General features: G+C 36.3%; 1 protein-coding gene across 1 annotated transcript in view; it reads left to right on the top strand.

Annotated features, from left to right (window-relative positions):
* The window catches only part of WDR17 (WD repeat domain 17), a 90,420-nt gene that overhangs the window by 42,649 nt on the left and 24,420 nt on the right, over positions 1-23,351 (top strand). Inside the window, exons 7-18 of the mRNA XM_023554996.2 lie at positions 53-237; positions 3,872-4,040; positions 7,006-7,097; positions 8,758-8,840; positions 10,666-10,752; positions 11,339-11,503; positions 13,895-14,097; positions 14,866-15,015; positions 15,102-15,232; positions 15,531-15,656; positions 17,966-18,121; positions 21,540-21,604. Of these exons, the coding sequence (XP_023410764.2) occupies positions 53-237; positions 3,872-4,040; positions 7,006-7,097; positions 8,758-8,840; positions 10,666-10,752; positions 11,339-11,503; positions 13,895-14,097; positions 14,866-15,015; positions 15,102-15,232; positions 15,531-15,656; positions 17,966-18,121; positions 21,540-21,604 (1,612 nt within the window). The remainder of the gene's footprint in view (positions 1-52; positions 238-3,871; positions 4,041-7,005; positions 7,098-8,757; positions 8,841-10,665; positions 10,753-11,338; positions 11,504-13,894; positions 14,098-14,865; positions 15,016-15,101; positions 15,233-15,530; positions 15,657-17,965; positions 18,122-21,539; positions 21,605-23,351) is intronic.

Genomic DNA, 23,351 nt, shown 5'->3' with positions numbered 1-23,351 from the left:
GTAGATGAGCACAAAACTTACCTGTTTATTCTTTTTTTTTTTTTTTTAATAGTTTCAATCCAGTCTCCAACCAAAAATCATTACACATCCTCAACCAGCGAAGCAGTTCCACCCCCAAATATGACACAGAATCAAGCCTTTTCTCTTCCTCCTGGTCATGCAGTATGCTGTTTCTTGGATGGTGGAGTTGGACTTTATGACATGGGAGCCAAGAAATGGGATTTTCTTAGGGACTTGGTATGTCTATGGGCATTCCTTAATTCTAATATCTTATTATTCTATTGTACACAATTCTTATGTTTTGTAAATCCATGATGTTTAATTTTACCTACATATTAATATTATTAAAATTATTATTTTTTTAAGTAATGATATGTTAGGACTGCATCTTAGTTGGCTGAGACTTTTGGGAAAATGTATGGAATGATGATAAAACTATTAGATTTCTTTAAATGTTAATATTTACCTAGTTTATGTTTTATAGCAAATAGTATTGGAAAGTTGTCTAGCTGTATTATATTTTGGGAGCAAAAGGAGGAATAGGATATTCTATCAGCAGGAAGAAGGTGCCCACCTCTGCCAGTTACTCCAGGCCTTATTCTCATTTGTGAAATGAGCAAGGTTGAATTAGATGTTTTCTAAGATTCATTTGCATTGTTGAACTATTACCAGAATTGCTGACAGAATTCTATGACTTCTGTTCTTATGATCATTGCTGTTAGCTGCTATTGAGTAGATTCGGACTCATGCGACCCCACCTGAACTGCTCCATAGGATTTTCAAGGCATTGACCTTTCAGAATCAGAACACCAGACCTATCTTCCAAGGCACATCCTTTGGCTCTTACTATGTGACTTTTCAAATTTCAAAAAATAAAATTTGAAAATGTAGTCGTAAAATCACATTAAAAAAATGCACATACTGACATGCTACACAATTTTTTTCTTTATTTGTACCTTCTTCGTGGTAAGCAGAAGAAAGAAAAAAATATTTGTAATTTGGTTCCTGCTGTGTGACTTTTCAAATTTCGAGTGGGTGGGTTCAAACAACTAACCTTTTGGTTAGGACACAAGTGGTTAACCCTTTGTACCACCCAGGGACTCCTAAAGGCGCTATATAGAATAGATTGTGACCTCTCTGAGGACTCCCATTTTTGCCTTTTTCTGTGCCTTCTCACTACTCCCTAAAATAGTGCCTGGCACGTAGCAAGACTTTATTAAGCTTTGTCGAATGAATGAATGAGTGCATATGGTAATGTATATTGTGTTGTAATTAATATTTGCCAAGAATCATCCTTCTTAATTCTTCTTTGGGTCAGAGTTTATAAAAATGCCTCCATTTTTACAGGTTTGAATTACACCGATCTATTGAAACTTTTAAATGTTCATTGTTTTTCTGTGATCTCACTTTGAAAAAGAATCTAGAGCTATATTTTTTCTTGTAAAAGGAAGAGCAAGATTCAGTAATGCCGTAGCATTTCAAGACTACTCTTTTAATTCGTTCCTCAAAATGAAAATATTGAACAACAGCAAAAAATATTTTTGAGACAATGTTGAAGCTTATTTTGAAGCATTCTTTTTGTGGATATTCGTTAGAAGATGATTGTATTTTCTTCCATATTTATGTATTTCTAGCTTTTCTCAGTGCGTGAGTGTTTGCTAGCATTCAAATTACCATTTACTTTTTAAAAAATGGAAAGGAAGAAAAATATAAGAATAAATTTTAATCTGTTACAAGTTAATAAAAGAAGTCTTGTAGTATAAGTTCAATAGACTTTGTATTAAGGTATGTAGCCTCATTAAAATATGCGTCATTTAAGAGCTGTTTTAAATTTGTAATTCTAGTGTATATTAAAAAGTTCCTTAGTTAAAATTATTTCAGTAGCTTTTCTCACTTTTAAAATGTCTGCTATTTAGAACAGGCAGCCATTTTTGCCTTGTAATTTCTCTCATCTTAGTTTAGCCCCAAATTTGAGATTACCAGAAGTACTACCGAAAGAAACATCTGATTCTGACATGTACCCGTAAAGCACCTTCAGCGACTCCATATTACACGGAATAAGTAAAGTCTTATTAAATGCTGTCTAACATGTATAATTCCTTGTGAATGTTTGATTGATTAAAATTAAGAAACATGCTACACAATTTTTCTCTTTATTTGTACCCTCCCCTTGATAAGCAGAAGAAAGAAAAAAAAAATTTGTAATTTGGTTCTTGCTATATGACTCTTCAAATTTCAAAAATAAAATTTGAAGGTGTAGTAATAAAATCACATTAAAAAAAAATGTACATACAGACAGTCCCTGCCTTAAGTATATTCTTAAAAGTGGGCCTGACAACCTGGAACAACTCCAGCCAGATGTACCACTGGCTGGAAAACCCCCTTTTTCCTTGAGATTTTTCTCTTATCAACTTTCCACCTAAAAAAGAGATTTATAGCCCTTGTTTAGTTTCCTGAAGATTGTGGTTGCCGCTGCTTAGTGAGAGACAGAGAATTTAAAGGGCTCCCTTCTGTGCCTTTACGACAGCAGCTGGTGAATGTAAAGCCCTAGCCCTGTCCCTTAACTTCTTCCCCAGACCCCAACATGTTACAATTTCTGCTGCTTGGAGTAGGAGTTTTAATTCCCACTCTACAACAGCTGGAAAAGACAAAATGTAACTCTGGCCATTTAAGTTGAGCTCTTAATAGACTTGCTCATGGGCAAGCTCCCCTGGTAGCGCAGTAGTTAAGAGCTCGCCTGCTGACCAAAAGGTCAGCAGTTCAAATCCACCAGCCGCCCCTTGGAAACCCTATGGGGCAGTTCTACTCTGTCCTGTAGGGTTGCTGAGTCAGAATTGACTCAATGGCAATGAGTATAGGTTTTGATTTTAAAGATGTATATGAACATGTAGGAAACCCTGGTTAAGTGTTTTGGCTGCTAACCAAAAGTTTGGCAGTTTAAATCCACCAGGTGCTCCTTGGAAACCCTATGGGGAGTTCTACTCTGTCCTTTGGGGTCACTGAGTCCGAATCTGCTCAACAACAGTGTTTTTTTTTGTTGTTGTTGTTGCTAACATATACCTGTATAAACCATTTTATAATCTTGTGGGCTGTTTGGGATCCATATCACCATGTAATGGGAACAAATATACCAAGCTTCAAACAATAAACCTGCTAGAGAAGTTCAGAACAAATTTCATTAAAAATTGGGGCCATGCCTGATTTTTCTTATTTCTGCCAAAATTGGAAAATTTTCTTGGAGTATGAATTAAAGGACTTGTAGTTTTGGTTTTATCTTTAATTATTATTATTATACTGCCAAAATAACATATACTAGCTGTTAATGGAAACCCTGGTGGCATAGTGGTTAAGTGCCATGGCAGCTAACCAAAAGGTCAGCAGTTCAGATCCACCAGGTGCTTCTTGGAAACTCTGTGGGGCAGTTCTGCTCTGTCCTGTAGGGTCGCTGAAAGTCGGAATTGACTCAACGGCAGTGGGTTTTTTAACAGTTATAGTTGGTTACTTTATAAATTTCTAGAATAGCATCCTCTGCATTATAAATAATCAGAAAAATATGTTTTGAATTGAAATTGAAGAATGAAAACTTTGGTACATGTATGTATTAAATTTCTGACTTGAAGAATTGTGGTGGAGTGAAATCTAGGTCAGTACAAAATAATGCAGTAATATAGCACAGAGAGCGTTCAGTCACAGTGGCGATCCCAATTTTATGTTTTTTTTTTTTCTTGTCTATATATTTTTCATTAATGTCTTGAAAACTATGGTACGTGTTTCAGCTTGATTATATATTATACTTTGTTTTTAAATCATGTGACGTTTCTCCTGACAATATGCTTTCTCATTGGCTGGCTTTTTTATGCTGTATTCTTAGGGACATGTGGAAACTATCTTTGACTGCAAATTCAAACCTGATGATCCTAATCTTTTAGCGACGGCTTCATTCGATGGCACTATCAAAGTCTGGGACATAAACACGTTGACAGCAGTGTACACTTCTCCTGGTAATGAAGGGGTTATTTATTCCCTTTCATGGGCTCCAGGTAAGAAGTATTTTTTTTTTTTTAATTGGGAATACGGTTAAATGACTTTTCCTAAATTTTGTTCTCATCTGAATTCTTTCCGTCAATGCCACCTGCTTTCAAATGATTATAGGAACATTTTAGTACCAACATGTTAGGTTAATTTAGTTTTTGTGGGGTTTTAGAATAGACTACCTGCAGAGAGACTTTGTTCCTGGGCTCTCGCATATGACATAATCATATAGAAAAGCCACAATAAATCAGGATGATGTTGGTCCTCCTGATTTTAGCTGCATTTATAAAGATACACAAAGTATAACGATTTTCCATGATACACGTATCCTGAAAATTGTGTGTAAATCAAATTTATGGAATTAAATCACTGAAAATGAAGAGAAATTTATTCTCTAAAGTTTGCAATGGGTACCCTTCCCTGATTCATCTGTTTTATAAATATGAATGATTATATATCAATTGTGACCATGCAATTCTATATGAATTGCACCTTTGTGATATTAAAGAACTTTTATGCCATGATGAGGTTTCTTCTTTTCTTTGATTTCAGAGAGTACCTTCGTACCTTTCTGTTCCTAAAAGATAGACAATCTGCCCAATCAAGCCTCTGACATTTTCCCCAAATGGTAACCCTTTCCCTATAATAAACCATTTTACACACCTAAGTAAAACGTTCACTTTAAAAGGATGATTTTACTCTACAATGGTTTACTTTTTTATTCCAGTAGTAATATATTAATCTCCACCCATAACCAGGATATAGCTTATTTGTTAGCATGACTTCCTACACAGAGGGATTCTTAACCTTGAATCTGTGGGCCCACAAGGGTTAGAGATATTTTCAATGATTCTGGAAATCTCTTGGAATTGTATACATAATTTTTAGTGACGGTGTGTATATGCCTATATCTGTCAAAATGAATCCAATTTTCAGAAAAGTCCAGACACAAAAATTGTTAACTGTTTTATGTATTGCTCATTTCCTGTATCTACAAGGGGGCCCTGGTGGTGCAGTGGATAAGCACTCGGCTGCTAACCCCAAGGTCAGTGGTTCGAACCCACTAACCGCTCCATAGGAGAAAGATATGGCAGTCTGCTTCCATAAAGATTTACAGCCTTGGAAACCCTACGGGGCAGTTCTGCTCTGTCCTATAAGATTGCTATGAGTAGTAATCAACTTGATGGCAACGGATTTTTGTTTTTTTTTTTTTTTTTGGTTCAATCCTACAATGAGGAAAAAGATCTAGAAAAATGTTTTCCTTACAACATTAAATGACAGTGGTTGTTCCTTTAAAAAGAACATACCTACGCCATTGTAGATCGAAGACTCTTTGGAAGGAAACCGTTACTTCACTAATTAAGGACTGCAGCACAAAAAGAACTGGTGTGGTCGCTCACCTCCTCCTTTCTCCTCCATCCCTATTTTACTGTTTCGTTGCCATGGCTGGCCTTTATTTAAAAGGTCTGAGATCCTGGAAGCTGAGTAACTTAAGTCAACAGTGGCAGAATCAAGATTCAAACAACCCTCAGTTGTATTCACAACCCTATGCTCTTAACCTTTGCAGCGTACATCTTCACGGCAGGTGCCCAGGGCTAGTTGGACCAGCCAGGACAGTAGTGAGCACTATAGCAGCAGTTAGTTGAACATTATTCCTCCTACGAAAGTATATAATTGTCAAATCTAAAGCTTCACTAGCAGCTGTGACTGTAAATATCATGGTTTTCAACTCAGAACACGGGAAGCCTAACCTCACTTAAAAGCATTCTTTCACTCTCTACATTGAGAATTTGCATCAAGCAAGTAAAAATGTTGGAAAATGGAAATGTTGTCATTATTTTTTATGTTATTACTGATGAAGCACTATTTTTAGCTAAGTGTGGATGAAATTTAAAAGGTGAAGGAAGATTGACAAGGGTATAAATACATTAGGGTAGAGACAATTTATAATTTTCTCTATACTTTAGAGCAGATGACACAGAAAAAGGAGAAAAAAGTGCAAATAATTTGGAAACTTCCCTCCAATGATTTAGAAACCTAGAAAGGAGAGCAGAATGAAAATATCATATATATGTTGAGGACTTATTTTTTTAGCATTATAGTTTTTTAATTCCTCCATGTTTATCCTCCCAGGCAGCAGATGACAACTGTGCTTTTCTTCCCATGGAGGAAAATCCTATTTAACTCCTTGAGTTAGCACCATCTAGTAACTTAGCAGTTTTTCACAGAATTTTTTATTTGAAAAAAATACATTTAAAATCTGAAAGCATTGTTTGTATTTTTGGTAGAGAAACTGAAATCCAGAAACGTTTTCCTCGCCATTAAAAAAAATCATTACACAGCCAGGGAAATGTGAATACTGACTGGGTGTATGATAATAGTGAGGAATTACTGACAATTTTATAGGTGTGCTTGTGATACTTTGGTCATGTTAATAACACTGTCCCTGGGTGGAGCAAATGGTTAATGTGCTCGGCTGCTAACTGAAAGGTTGGAGATTCAAGTCCACCCACAGGTACCCTGGAAGACAGCCCTGGTGAGCTACTTCCAAAAATCAGCCGTTTTAAATCCTGTGGAGCAGAGTTTTATTCTGACACACGTGGAGTTGCCAGGATTTGGAATCGACTTGATGGCAGCTGGTGATGGTGGCAGTCTTTTAGACACCCGTACTGAAGTATTTATTGATGAAATCGTGTCAGAGATCGGCTCCAGAGAAATCCAGTAAGGGTTGTAGACAAAACAGGATTGACCATATATTGATAATTATTGAAACAGTGTGCTGGATCCATGGGAATTTATTGTTCTCTTTTCTCTACATTTGCATACATTTGATAATTTCCATTAAAAAAGAGTGAAAAAGGCACTACTTTGCAAATCTGAAGTCTTAGTTTTCAGCCATAACATTTTTTCTTTTTAGAAGAGCTGTGTTTGTGGCAGACGTTTACTATAATATCTCACAAATTGTTTCCTAAGGTGATTTAAATTGCATTGCTGGGGCAACTTCCCGAAATGGTGCTTTTATTTGGGATATTAAAAAGGGCAAAATGGTACAACGATTTAATGAGGTAAGATGTATTTATTGTTAGCTGAATAAAATAATGTCTTATACTACTTATTTTTTAAAACATTTTTTCTCTCTTAATTTAACAGTTAATAACCAGGTGATACGTATGTTCTATTTGATTTCTTTGAAAATTGCTTACGTAGTTGAGGCTTTAAAACTCAAGACTGTTAGCCCTGTGAGGATGTCCTCGGTCTCCCGGGGGACTGTAGTAATGTAGTAAATGCAGAGCCTTGGGAAACTTGACCGACCACCAGTGAGCAATTGTGCTCACAGACCAGAACCTGTGACGGAGGATTGGTTACGTTACCTCCTCCCATCTTCTCCAAACACGATGGTGCTCTTTCAGTTTAACAAAGCTCTCGTTCTGCCCTTCCATCCCCAAAACAACACGTACCCCATAGTGCATAGTGGGATAGAAGAGAAATGAGCCTGCAGTGAAACTTGTGACATGGATTTAACCAATGCGTCCTTAGAGATCAGAGCTGTTGTTTTCCTCTTGTGGCTGTTGGTATTAGCACAAGAACAGCCCCCACTTCAGTGCCAGCGTCTTAGCATCAGGGACCTCTCTTACACTTATTCATGTCTTTCTCAGCATTCGGGAGCGTAATCAAGACCAATATCAAAATCACTTAAATCCTGGATAATAAAAATGGGAAAAATGAATGATGCCAGCTTGGACTGAGTGGCTTAGACCTCCCTAACGGAAATGCAGGGTATTAGAGATTTGTAAATGCACTTTTCATGGCATAGAGGAGGCGGACAGCCCCTTAAACTGAATGAGTAAAGGGTCTAGTCCCTTTTTATAGCCACCTTTTTAAAGACGGCCCACTCCTACCCCCAAAAAGAGGTAAAAACAGCAAACTAGGAATTCCCTTATGAACTTGAAACTGTGTATTTATAAAGTAATCTTGAAACTCAGGATAAGTCATTTTCGTTCCCCCTTAACTGCAGCCACATTTTAAGCCTCATGTAAAATGGAAATGTTCTTTATTTAAATTTGGAAATCAATTGACCACAACCTTCAGTCACCCATGACGCAGTTGATGAATGGCACTTCCATGCATAATATTGTGCCTGTGTTTAAAAAAATTCCCTTCAGACCAGCTGTTAATGATACCCTCAACGCTTTCCCAGCCCAAGAATGCAGAGAACCAGATACATTCAGAGTGATTTATTACAGGAATAAGCTGACCTTAATTTATTTTTATAAAAATAGTGCTTTGAAATTTGGAAGAACAAGCAATAGCGACAGTGAGTTGCGACATTTCTATCTCAGTCTACAGTTGTAGTAGGAGTGCATTTCACAGCAGGTGGGTAATTGTCTTCCTTCCGACTGCCATTGCCGGCAGCAGGCGCTGAGCGAGGCTTAGTCCTGAGCATGCTGAAGAAGTGGATTTTGGCTCTTCACTTTGTGTTCAACAAAGAGAGATAGAGCCCTCCTCCCCGAGTTATGTCTTAGAAGTGGTTTGCTTTCTAAGATTGACAGTGTTGTGCTCTCTGAAAGGGTATATGCAGCCTTCTTTCTGCTAATGGCAAGAATCTCTGTTAGTATCACTTCGAGAAAGTTCCTAGTAGAAAAGTAATACTTAGAAGAAGTAAATAAATAAGAGAAAAAAGGGGTGAATTATTTCTTATTGATAGGTATTTTGCATTTTTTGAAGCATGGAAAAAATGGAATATTCTGCATTGCCTGGAGTCATAAAGATTCCAAAAGAATAGCAACTTGCAGTGGCGATGGTTTCTGGTAAGTACAGTGTACGAAACAGTGCCGTTTATAAAAGACGCACCAGATAGCACCAATTGCATCATGTTAGCACGTACATTAAGATGTTCTGAGATTTCACTTTTACAGTGCTACCAACCATCATAAATATTATTTATAAGCACATACCATGTTCCTATGATGTTTCAATAATAATGCTGTATTGGTATTTGAAAAATAAGTAAATGAACCAGTCATTACTTTCTAAATGAAAAAGTGTTATCTGAATTATAACTAAAGGACTCTGAATTGCCTCAGAGAAGCTCCAAGGATGTTTCACAAAGAGTCTAAATAAATCTCATCGCATTTTAGGGGAATTGGTACTTTCCGTTTCACTGGTAATTCATGTCAAGCGCTCTAGAAACTTGTTCACAGTTTTGTAGATACTATTTATAAAAGCATAGAAAGCCTTTGTGAGGAAAAATAAGGTAATGCATATGGGAAGTGCTATTTTTAGGCGCTAATTCCTCTGACCCTGTGTTTCAGAAATGTGTGCTTTCTTAATTCTGTTATGTCCTGAGAGAAAGTAGATTGCCAAGTAAAAATATGTAAGGGCAGAATTTAATTAAAAAGAAGAAAAGAAATTAATTCAGATAATGGTACCCTCTAGCTATAGGTGTAGTCATCTTTGACAGGTAGTAAATCTAGTGGTATAGACGCTCATGGTTGTTGAGTATTCCCTGTTGTAGTGGAAAAGATAGTAGTTATGGAAACCAGAATTTGTACCAGGAAGTTCAAACATGCAGAAATAACAATAATGGTCATTTTTTTCCTTGAAAGGAACGATTTGCTAATTGATAGATACCAAAATAGAAAGAATATACCCAAAACTTTTTGATTAAGTAATACATAATTAGGAGCCCTGGTGTACAGTGGTTAAGAGCTCGGCTGCTAACCAAAAGTCGGCAGTTGGAATCCACCAGCCGCTCCTTGGAGACCCTATGGAATGCTTCTACTAGAATCGGAATCAGCTGTACAGCAATGGGTTTGGTTTTTAATACGTAATTAGTTTTATTGTATATTTTCAAGGCACTATTTATTTTATAAATTCCACATTCAATGAGTAAACATTTGTAAGCATAGGCCGCCAAAACTCCCCCATAACCTAAAAATTTAATGATACTTAACTTCTTGAATGTTGTCAGGCCCCTCAAACTTTGGGTCTTATTCAAAGGCTTTTATTATTCAAAGGTCTTATTCAAACTTTTAAAACCCCGTAATACATTAACTTATACACGGATTTTTCCCCCTACTTTTTTTTTTTTTTTTAGAATCATAGCTCTTACATTTTGGTATAACATAGGGTAGTAGAGCAGTTAACGTATATGGGATCTTTGGGGGTTTCTGAATGTCTAGCCATATCATTGAGAATGTACCATGAAGAGGTTAAAACACACGTCTTGTTCTTGGTGTAATAGCTTATGCAACCAGATTTATAATGAGTTGTCTAAATACTATAAATTTTGAACTGCTAAGTTTTAAAGCTGAAAAACATATCTTACTTATTTCATATGTTTCAAAACATTTTATTAAACTATATTTTTCCTCAAAAAATTCTATAAGCAATAGTTTCTAACTCAAAATTTATCACCCTTAATTTGATTACCATAATTAGTATTATGTAATTTAATGTAAATATACTCATAATTGGTAATGTCATTTATAGAACACTTTTAAATGTTCCTTATGCTTTGCAATCAAGGCCTGTATCCTAAGATATTTCTATTTGAATTATACAACTCTGACTTTGTTCCAGTGAATAACATATTAAGAATGCTGTTTTTTCTATTAACATAATTAATTTCAGTATTATTCGAACAATTGATGGTAAAGTACTACACAAATACAAACATCCAGCTGCAGTTTTTGGTTGTGACTGGAGCCAAAACAACAAGTAAGTTACCCCTCTCCCTGAAATAATTAATAATTATATTTAGGAGATTTTAAATAACCATAAATTTTAATGCTATTCCTATATGTAATACACGTCACTTTTTTTTAAGATAATATTGCCCTTGACTAAAAAATGAGAAGCCTTGTGAATGCTCATTTATTTTTGCTATCTATTTTCATTTCTTGAAGTTTGTACATGCTTTAGAAATACTGATTTCCTGCTCTCAAAACAACTTCCTGATACTTGGGAGAAAAGCATAGGACCAACTAATGAAACGTAGAAATAAGTTCAGTCTGTGTGTGGCTTCTACCGTAGAAACGTGACCCTTCCTCTAAACTTCAGGAATCTGTGCAATGTCGTTCCACCGTGGCTTTCCATTGCCATCGTGTTCGAGAATTTCACAGGTTGTGCAAACTTACGTAGGTAGTTTTGAAAAGACAGCATTGCTTAAGAGCCCAGTATTTAACGTGTAAAACTTAGCTGACACAAATTCTGTTTTTAGAAATTAGGAATGTTCTACATTTTAAATTATTATTAATAAATAATGTCAACATTTTCATATTTTAATGTGCCATTGATATTTTAGAGACATGATAGCCACTGGCTGTGAAGACAAAAATGTTCGTGTCTATTACATAGCCACCAGCTCTGATCAACCATTGAAAGTGTTCAGTGGGCACACAGCAAAAGTGTTCCATGTTAGGTGGTCTCCTCTGAGGGAGGGAATTCTTTGCAGCGGTTCTGACGATGGGTATGTATTTTTGGATTCTAATTTTCTAGAGCCTAAAATCATAAGCATATATGTTTCAAGAAATATATGTAGTTGTCTGTTCAAATAACATGTAGGAATATATTAAATATGTATATAACAAGTAAATAGTTAACAAGCTCCTAATTGCATTCAACCAAAACTAAATTCTACCACGCTTATATTATCCTAATCTTCATGATTTTTGTTTCCTTATTTATTTTGCTTAATATGGTTGCTTATTTCTATCTTATTAGCAACAAAGTTGACAGAAACAAGAATTTTAAAAGGATCTGTGGGGAAAGGGGCAAAGATCTGAAACAAATCTCTCAAAGATATAGAGCAGAGTTTGTTTTAAAAAAATGTTCCTGCATTTAACATGGAAAAGAGTTGTACCGTGTTTTCATTTGAATGGAATAAAAGAAGGTCATAGATTTTAGCCTGAATAGAAGATATTTTAGAAATGAAAGCGATTAAACATTTTTTCTAGGTTTATGAGTGCTTCTGAAATCTTGTCTGTATTTTATATTCAAACGAGATAGATTTGTATAGTATAGTTTTGGTCTCTGTTTAAAGAGGGGATAAATTTAGGTAAGAAAAATCTTTATTTTATGCAAGTAAAAGTCATAGTACTTAGTAACCATAGGTTTGATATTGAATAAGTAATTTTATCTTGAAATTTGAGGATAACTACAAATTGGATAAGGAACAATTTTGAGATTTTTGTGGGTTATCACTTAAAATGGCACTTCTAATCAGGGTATCATGAGAAAGTGAGCATGAGTTCATTTCTGAGGCTATTCCAGTCTCTTAACTTCTAAATTATATTCTTCATGGTAAAAGGTGTAGTCTTCAGTCCTTGTCTATGAAATATTTGTCATAAAGATATCATAAAGCATTTTACTGACCTATGATAATGCAAGTTGAAGGGGTTTAATGAATTTTGACTATTGGTCCCTTTAGTAGTAGTTATTTTAAATAGAGGTTGTACCTCACTCATGTTAACTAGAAACTTTAAATAAGAGTAAAAATTGTAGGGAAACCATTAATTGCTCTTGTACTTGTGGGAGAACTCACACATACTACGCTTCAGACTAGAAAGTTTTAGGCACTCTTTGTGTACAGAGGGGCACCTGAAATCTTACCAACACACATATGTTGGAACCTCAAACCCTAATGTTTGCCTAATCTAACTTATGCCATAAAAGCAAGGATGCCTGCTTTTGTGGCCTGTGTCCTCTAGGGTCGCTATGAGTCAGAATTGACGGCAACAGGTTTATAGTAACATTAAAGTATTTTAATACAATCCACTTTAATATATTCTTATTTATGAACATATAATATCAAATTTAAAATAACTTAAATGCTAACATATATAAGATATTAGCACTAACAAAATTTAGATTTATGGTACATCTGGATACATTGTCTTGTACAAGGATAAGAGGAAAAGGAAATTTTTTATATGAAGCAGAAAGAGACATGCTTCAAAGAAACAAAAATATATAATGGGTCTCCTTTATAATATAATATAACCTTTGAAGTATTATGGAAACCCTGGTGGCATAGTGGTTAAGAGCTTCAGCTGCTAAGCAAAAGGTCAGCAGTTTGAATCCACCAGACACTCCTCGGAAACTCCATGAGGCAGTTCTACTCTGTCCTGAAGGGTAACAATGAGTCGGAATCAACTCGATGGCAACGGGTTTGGTTTCGTTTTGCTTTTTGAAGTATTAATATTTTGGTATTGTTAGGTTGACAAAAATATGTGACCAAAAAAAGTATTGTCACTTTCTCAAACAAAATTGGCATTTGGAGGTCTTAAATTTCAATAATGTTTTTCCTTTCTACAATCAGTAGATTCAAGTAATATCATGAATCAACCACACATATTTATTTTCCTGCTCTGAGACTGAGTTCAAGCTAAATGACTAATTTTACTGACAGAAACATGAAGAAGTGATTTATTGTATTGTTGAAAGCATACTTACTAAGAGACTTTTCAAATAATACCCACCATCACACATGCTACACTTTCATGGTTTACAAACAACGTGAGAACTCTTAAATTACTGTATCTATGTTATTAGTCATTTTTTCTCTTTGGCTGTATTTGTTCTGGATTTTAAGAAAGCTGTTTTTAATATATAAACTATGAGATAGTGTTTTTATTTTCAGTAGTAAATGGCCAGTGAAAGTAAGGGAAAAACTATGTTGGAATTGGCTAACTCTTGATAGTTAAATATTCATTTCTATCTTCTATAAAAAAAAGAAATCTTAATATATCTTAAAAATGGTTTCTAAATATACGAAGGAATCGTCATTGTGCTCCATTAAGAATAGGTTAATCCTTTAGATAAATTATACCTTGAATGAAGTATAATATTCTATTTTCAGTTCTGTTCGAATCTGGGATTATACTCAAGATGCTTGCATAAACATTCTCAGTGGACACACTGCACCTGTAAGGGGATTAACTTGGAATACTGAGATTCCTTATCTACTAATATCTGGTAGCTGGGACTATACTATAAAAGTATGGGACACTCGAGAAGGAACTTGTTTGGATACCGTGTACGATCATGGTGCAGATGTGTATGGTAAAGTGGTTTTCATTTATTTGTTATTTTGATGTATTAATTATTATTGTTATTTCTGAGCAATAAGTATTTCAAATATCTTGCAGTGTTTTGTTTTATAAATAACTTTTTTATTAGAAAATTAAATGTTTATTATCAAAATATCACAATATATAGAAGATAGTAGAAAGAGTCGCTGGAAATTATCAGAAGGTAACAGCACTGTGGTACTGGGTATGGACGGTCAGATTATATTTGCACATCACTCGACCCTCATTTGTAACCCCAATCCAGCCATTCCCACCCATATATGCTTTACTCCAATGACTTTTTAGCTGGGCAATGTGGAATTGAATATGAAAGAGAATCACATTTCTTGATATTCTAAATTTTAAAGCCCCAGCTCTTCCTTTGTCTCGTAACTGTAACTTGCCTCCATCCATCCGTTAATTCACAGGCTACCATGCACCCTGTTGGTAGTACAGCATATCTGCTGCTTAACTGACTGAAATATAGCTTCAGCATTTTCATCAAGGACCATTTGCTTCATAATAACTATTCAATTTTACATTTCATATTTATACAGTATGCTAAGTGATACATTCTTATATTATTCTTTTGGACAATATATTAAATACATTTGTAACGTACTTTGGCTCCGAGAACCTTGAAGTTATTCACAACGTTTCTTCACAACTTGAGTTCTGTAAAAGTTTTATGAGGTACATATAAAATAGAAGCATTTTTGAATGTCTACTTTAGTTAAAATGGGTTTGTTTTTTCCATCAGGTTTAACATGCCATTCGAGTCGCCCTTTCACTATGGCGTCATGCTCCCGTGATTCCACCGTGAGACTCTGGTCCTTAGCACCTCTCATCACTCCTTTACAAATAAATATTCTGGCAGACAGACCCTGGGAAGAAATTATCGGGAACACTGGTATTGACCATATGTATGCATTGGATTTTATTTTTTAAATAATATTTTATAAGCAGTTTTTCTCACTGAACATTGTCTGTCTTCAGATAACGCTATTGAACAAGGCACTCCTCCTCTTTTGTGTGGTAAAGTGTCAAGAGATATTAAACAAGAAATAGAGAAAGTAACTGGGAACCTTCGAGTGAAAAAACTAAGATGGTTCTCAGAATGTTTATCAGTAAGTATAATAGGAATTAACCGTGAACTTTGTCTCCTTAGCCAAAATGAATCATCACAGCTATAGTCATTAAGTTGCCAGGTGTTTACATGTGCCGTCCCAATTCAGTGGGTCCCTGTTAGCATAACTGGTACAGTGTGAGGAAGCGAATGTAAAACCAAAACCAATAAATGAGGTACAGTTATTTTATGAATTTTTTTATTTAAATATACCTGCGTTGTAATGTTTGTGAAATTGCAAACTGCTGTGGGTTTTTGTTCACTGTTATATCTTTGGTAATTCAGTGTCAACTTTTTAGCCTCCAGGTGGCAGTAACAATTTATGGAACTTGGTTGCTGTGATAAAAGGGCAAGATGATAGCTTACTTCCTCAGAACTACTCTAAGGGAATAATGCATTTGAAACACCTGATTAAATTTAGAACAGTAAGTAAAGCATGCAAATATGATGTGCTCAAGCAAAAATTTTTATTTTGCTTTTTCACTATCAAAGTAAATAAATGATAAAAGCTAAAAATCTGTATGATTACAATGGGCAGACTGAAGTAAGTCAACATCAAGGAAATAAATCTTTGGGCAAACCAATTATGAGAGTATGACGTATTTACAAACAAATTAAAGTAGCCGTAGTTTTGAATAGGTTTGAATCTCATGAAATTCTTCAGAGGTCACTTGGAACTCCTTGAAGTTTTTTTAATCTTTACCCTGTTACCGGATGATTGTGACATATGGACTACCCTGCTTTTACCCTCAGAGAGCCTAACAGGCTGTATTCTGAGATCTTTGTATTAAAGTTGGTCAGATTTTAGCTCTTAATGAAGCTCAATGCAAAACTAGCAGTTACCTGACACCTAGTGTGATACCCTGTGGTGACAGCAAAATTAATCCTGGAACCAGAAAGAGGAAATCACTTACATGTTTGCAGTGAATAAATATCAACGGCTACCTTAACGGTTAAAGACTGGAGAGAATTGTGCCAGGGATGTGGTTTTGATGGTCATAAAGGAAGTTATTTTTCTAAAGAGGAAGTACTTTTTTTTTTGACCAGTTATATACTGCAGTTCATTATCGCTACCGTTTGGCCCCTGCACTTTTGTATTTTCACAACGCCTGGAAAGTTTTGAGAACAATGGGATTGAGCTTCTCCTCTCCAGTTTCCACCCCATCACCCATACCAAGATGTTATGTTTAAATGTTGTTGCTGTTAGGTGCCATTGAGTCGGTTCTGACTCATAGCAACCCTATGCACAACAGAACGAAACACTGCCTGGTCCTGAGCCCTCCTTAAAATCGTTGTTATGCTTGAGCTCATTGTTGCAGCCACCGAGTTAGTCCACCTTGTTGAGGGTCTTCCTCTTTTCTGTTGACCCTGTACTTTGCCAAGCATGATGGCCTTCTCCAGGGACTGATTCCTCCTGACAACATGTCCAAAGTATGTAAGACACAGTCTCACCATCCTTGAATCTAAGGAACATTCTGGTTGTACTTCTTCCAAGACAGATTTGTTCATTCTTTTGGTAGTCCATAGTATATTCAATATTCTTTGCCAGCACCGCAATTCAAAGGCGTCAATTCTTTTTTGGTCTTTCTTATTCATTGTCCAGCTTTCACATGCATATGATCCAACTGAAAATACCATGGCTTGGGTCAGGCGCACCTTAGACTTCATGGTGATATCTTTGCTCTTCAACACTTTAAAGAGGTCCTTTGCAGCAGACTTACCCAATGCAATGTGTCTTTTGATTTCTTGACTGCTGCTTCCATGGCTATTGATTGTGGATCCAAGTAAAATGAAATCCTTGACAACTTCAATCTTTTCTCCATTTATCATGATGTTGCTCATTGGTCCAGTTGTGAGGATTTTTGTTTTCTTTATGTTGAGGTGCCATTCTGAAGGCTGTGGTCTTTGATCTTCATTAGTAAGTACTTCAAGTCCTCTTCACTTTCAGCAAGCAAGGTTGTGTCATCTTCATAACACAGGTTGTTAATTAGTTTTCCTCCAATCCTGATGACCCATTCTTCTTCATATAGTCCAGCTTCTCGGATTATTTCCTCAGCATACAGATTGAATAGGTATGGTTAAAGAATACAACCCTGATGCACACCTTTCCTGACATTAAATCAATCAGTATCCCCTTGTTCTGTCCAAACGAATGCCTCTTGGACTATGTAAAAGTTCCTCATGAGCACAATTAAGTGTTCTGGAATTCCCATTCTTCGCAATGTTATCCGTAATTTGTTATGATCCACACGGTCAAATGCCTTTGCATAGTCATTAAAACACAGGTAAACATCTTTCTGGTATTCTCTGCTTTCAGCCAGGGTCCATCTGATATCAGCAATGATGTCCCTGGTTCCGTGTCCTCTTCTGTTTAAATAGGTATCATGTTTTATAGGGAGAAACCATTGTATTTTAAAATCGACTTAATTTTTAGAGAAGTTTTAGGTTTACAGTGAAACTGTGCAGAAAGTACAGAGTGCCCATATACCTCCTTTCCTCCCTGCACCCTGTGTCTACCACTGTCAACTTCTCGCGTTCCTGTGGAACATTTGTTATAATGGATAAACCAATATCGATACCGTATTATTAACTAAAGTCAGTAAGTTTACATTAGGATTTACTCTTTGAGTATTGATTTTTAAACATTTAATTTTCTAAAATCTATTTATATAATGCTTTTATAATCATCTGTTATCGCTAGAAATTTAGAACGTTTTGTATTCTTTTTAACCAGTCTGAAGCTCAAGAACTAACAACAGTCAAGATGTCCAAATTTGGTGGTGGTATTGGTGTACCTACTAAAGAGGAAAGACTGAAGGAAGCCGCTGAAATACACCTGAGACTAGGACAGATTCAGAGATACTGTGAACTGATGGTTGAACTTGGAGAGGTAATATGCTGTTCAAGTAAAATCAATGAGTCTATCTAAGTATTCTAAAAAGTATTAGTTAAATACTAAGTATTGAGCTTATTTTTTCTCCAAATCTGATTAGTTCTCTGCCAATCTGATATCAGGTGTGTACCCTAGAACAGTGGTTCTCAAAGAAAAATCCCCAGGCCAGCAAAATCAGCATCACTTGGGAACCTATTAGACATGCAAATTTTCCAGCCCCATCCCAGACCTATAGCATCAGAAGCTCTGGGATGGAGCCCAATAATCTGTGTCTTTAAAAACCATCCAGGTGATTCCTCTGCATGCTAAAGTTTGAGAACCACTGCCCTAGAATAGAATCCTCATTTCTTTAAAAAAGAAAAAATACGTATTGACTAATTTGCTCACACTGGGATCCCCTTGGGAAACCCTGGTGGCGTAGTAGTTAAGTGCTACGGCTGCTAACCAAGAGGTTGGCAGTTCAAATCCGCCAGGCGCTCCTTGGAAACTCTATGGGGCAGTTGTACTCTGTCCTATAGGGTCGCTATGAGTCGGAATCGGCTTGATGGCCGTGGGTTGGGTGGGTTGGGATCCCCTTGCTAATACTGTTTGTCATAACTCAGTCCCACATTTGCCAGGAGAGGAGTTTCCACTGTGGAGCACCTGGTGAAGGATGGACTGAATCAACAAAACAGGTTTTTCAAAAAGGCTCAGGATGAATCTATGCTGTAGTTATTCAGGGTAGTAGTTACTTTAAGAAATGGGTGGTGACTTGAAGGAAGCAGAAGGAAGAGGTGGTGCTGGTTATATTCTGTTTCTTTATCTGGTTACTCGTTACATGAGTGGATAGTTTGTGAAAATTCTTTGGGCTTTTCATTTATCTGTGTGTATATTTTAATTCAATAGCTTGTCCCTCCCCCAATTAAAAAAAAAAAAAGATGTCATGGACTCACTTCACAGTTTATCATTTTTGAAAAGCTCTGGGAAAACAAAAAACATTGCCATTGAATCGATACCAACTGCAAGCAACCTATAGGACAGAGCAGAACTGCTCCATAGGGTTTCCAAGGCTGTAAATCTTTATGGAAGCAGATTGCCACATCTTTTTCCCGCAGAGCAGCCGTTAGGTTAGCAGCCAAGCGCTTAAGCACTATGCCACGAGGACTCCTTTGAAAAGTTGTAGGTTGGTTAATTTTATGATTATAAAACATGATATTAAGAATAGTTATAAATGAAATCAAACTAAGCAATATAGTTTCATTATAATATATAAAAATTAAATTGAATTCACCTTTTTACTTCCCCATACACTCAGAGACAAACAATAAGTTACTGCTTGACCTGAAATAATAACATGTGCCATTGAAAAATGTTATCGATAAGGATTGCAGATTTGAAAGTATTTAATTTGGGAGCAAGGACAGTGGTGGTTTAGTGGTAGAATTCTTGCCTTCCAAGCAGAAGATCCAGCCAGTGTACCTCAAGCCCAGCCACCACTCAGCCAGTGAAAACCCTATAGATAACAGCTAAGTACTGGATCCCATTATGTATGGAGTAAGGGACGCACTCCGTGGCAGCTAACAACAATAATTTAAGAGAAATGTAAAAATTTTACTTCTGAACAAGTAAAGATTTGACATATCAGTTACTTTTGACAGCACTGCAAGGAAGAATTTAACAAAAATCAAGGAGACAGGGCCACAATAGATGGACCCTGATAAACCAAACCAAACCCATTGCCATCAAGTCAATTCCTACTTGTAGTGACCCTATACAATGGGAGAAAAATGCAGAATGGAACTCAAATTCTTAAAAAGTCCAGACTCACTGGACCAATTGAGACAAGAGAACACCCTGAGACTGTCACCTGAGGTACTCTTTATCCTGAGGTCACCTTTTAGTGTAACAACAGATTGACACACAAAATAAGGAATATTATCTGTGAGTACTGTGCCCCATTAAAAAACCATCTTTATGAGACTGAAAGGTCAACAATTACTCTAAAGCATGGATGAGAAGATGAGGGGACAGGGAAACTTGAGTACTGGAAATGGAATAACCAGAATACAATTAAAGAGAATGTAGACACATTGTGAAAAATGTAACTGATGTCACTGAACAGTTTTGTGTAGGAATTGTCAAATGGGAACCTGATTTGCTGTGTAAACTTTCACTGAAAATACAGTAAAATGGTATTTTAAAAAATCAAGGAGAAAGGAATAAATTTTGGTAGAACACTGCCATTTTTTATCTTTCTGAGTTTTGTATTTGAACATATATAATTTTAAACCATCATGAATTTAAAGCCTCTCTCAGTCAGATAGTTACTAATACAGCTTACTGATTTTGTTGGTGTGCAGTTTCCTCAGGGGACTTAATGATCCAAAAACTGTGCTTGTGGTCCTTTATAATTATGGGCATCCTTGTATGGTCACCTGCTCATGAATAGTTTCTGTTTCTGCAAGCTTTATGCTATGGGGCTGTTGTTGGAGGTAGAAAAACATTTCATTTTTTCACTTACCAAATATGTTTTTATTGACAGAGCTTGATAAATTCAAAGCTAATTTAGTCTACATTTCAACTTCTTTCCTCTACTTGCCCCCACTTAGTAAAGATAAATTTCTACTAAAACCTACTAGAAACATATTTTTAAGAGTTACTTAAAAAAAAGGTGACATAATTCAAATATATAATATTAAAAATTACCTACTTAAAATTCAACCTGTTATTTTCAAGTTAATTGTCAGTTTTCTAGCTTTAATTACAGTAGAATCTTAGTGTTTGGGGGTTAATTAGTAGTTAACATGAATATTTACAGAATATTTTCTCTTCAGTTCCCTTCCCTTCCCTTGAAATCCATATTATCAAATGACAGCCCACCAGACTTGACTGAACAGTGAGCTTCTTCAATAGCAGTCTAATTTTTAAAATATGGAGACGAGTATTATAAAGGAAAAAGTGACAAATAAAATTTATAAAACTGAGTAGAGAGAGGCTAAAAAGCTTAAGTATAAGTAACGGTGAAATAAAAACTTCAGTACAAATTATTGTAGATGGTAGAACAAATGACTGGTGTTGCTCTGTAGGTTAATATATTTTTTGAACTACATACTTCAGTTGGTATCAGTCTTCCATCTCTCGCTGTCTCTCTCCCTTTCTCCACTCCTCCTTCCTTTTTCTTTCTTACTGTGTCTCTAGGTTTGAGATTTTCACTGCTAAATAATGTAATTTTACTTGTCTTACCATTTTATTTTTAAATCTGATCATACTTATACTCTGTGGAATGCATAGATAGAATACAAAAATATTCTGTGAATCTAAGCACTCAAAAAATTCCATCTTATAAATATGAGTTTATCAAAAAACAGAGTCTGTTAAGGGATAGACAATGTGGTCAAAGTAGACGTGCTTACGCTCTTCTTCTCTTCTCATCCAGTGGGACAAAGCTCTGTCGGTTGCACCAGGAGTGTCTGTGAAATACTGGAAGAAGTTAATGCAGAGGTAAGGCAGAGGGTCTGTGTCCAAATACGTGCTTTAAAATCACGTGTTAAAAAGAAGCAGTATATGAATATGGTAGTAGCTTGTAAGATTTCTTATGTCATTTCAAATAGTGACAGAATTTTCTATCTACTAATACAATAAACGAAATAAATTGGTTACAAGTCATTTTGGTGTTCTTGCATTTGACCTGACCTCTGATGAAGGTCAAAAACCAAAAAGCCAAACTCATTTCTATTGAGCTGATTCTGACTCATAGTGACTGTATAATTAGAGGCATACTTATTCTATAAAAACCCCAAAACTGTTTCTGTAGACACCACCTCCTGCTGTTTCCTGTCTGTGGAGGTAAGGGATGTACTGATGATAAAGAATGGTTTCACCACTGAGCAGGCTTCACTACAAGTCCTTGTTCTAGAATGCAATTAACTAAGAAGATTGGTTCTAGGAGGTTTTCTGGGGCTGCTGTCACAAAGCACCACAAATTGAGTAGCTTAAAACAACAGGATTATTCTCACAGTCCTGGAGGCTAGAAGTTGAATATCAAGATGTTGGCAGATTGGTCCTGAGGAAGAATTTATTCCATGCCTCTCTCACAGCTTCTGATGGTTGCCAGAAATCCTGGGCAGCCCTTGGCTTGTAGAAGCATCACTCCAGTCCCTGCTTCCATCCATCTTCACATAACATTCTCCTCCATGTGTCTCTGTGTCCAGACTTTCTTCTTATAAATACATCACTTATTTTGGACTTTGGGCCCACACTAGTCCCTCATGACCTTATCTTAATTGCATCTGTCAAAACTCTCTTTTCACTAAGGTCACATTCACAAGTACTGGGAGTTAGTACCTCACCATATCTTTTTGGGGGACACAGTTCACTCACCATCTAAGACTATTCTGTTCTAGTCATTCATTCAATAAATATTTATTTAGTGCCCACCTTGTGCCAATTGGGAAACCCTAGTGGTGTAGTGGTTAAGAGCTATGGCTACCAACCAAAAGGTCGGCAGTTTGAATCCATTAGACACTCCTTAGAAACCCTATAGGGGCAGTTCTACTCTATCCTACAGGGTTGCTATGAGTCGGAATCAACTCCACGGCAATGGGGTTTAGGTATGTGCCAGTTGAAGCCCTGGTGGTGCAGTGGTTAAGAGCTCAGCTGCCAACCAAAAGGTCAGCAGTTCGAATTCACTAGCTGCTCTTTGGAAACCCTATGGGGCAGTTCTATTCTGTCATATAGGGTCACTATGAGTCAGAATCCACTTGAGGGCAACAAGTTTGGTTTTTGGCTTTTTATGGGCCAATCAGGAGTCCCTGGGTGGTGCAAACGGTTAAGCACTTAGCTGCTAACTGACAGGATGGTGGCTTGAATCCACCCAGAGGTGCCTTAGAGGAGAGGGGCGGAAATCTGCTTCTGAAAAATCACAGCCATTGAAAACTCTGTGGGACACAGTTTCACTCGGACACACGGGATTGCAGTGAGTTGGAATTGACTAGATGGCAACTATCTTTGGTTTATTTGCCGATTACTGTGCTAGGGCTGTAGGTTATTACAGGAATACCTTGGTTATGACATAAAAATTAGAAGCTTTTACTTTTCTTTTGTGGGACAGGGTTTGGGAAAAAATCCACTGCAAAGCACACAAAAAAAACCAAAACCCAAAAGTCGATTCCAACTTACAGTGACCCTGTAGGACAGAGTAGAACTGCCCCATAGAGTTTCCAAGGAGCACCTGGCGGATTCAAACTGC

The sequence above is a fragment of the Loxodonta africana genome, chromosome 21 (genome assembly GCF_030014295.1).
Source record: "Loxodonta africana isolate mLoxAfr1 chromosome 21, mLoxAfr1.hap2, whole genome shotgun sequence".
In the NCBI taxonomy this organism is placed as follows: Eukaryota; Metazoa; Chordata; class Mammalia; order Proboscidea; family Elephantidae; genus Loxodonta; species Loxodonta africana.
The sequence above is the reverse complement of the archived record's forward strand: the minus strand, read 5'-3'. Positions and strand labels throughout refer to the sequence as shown.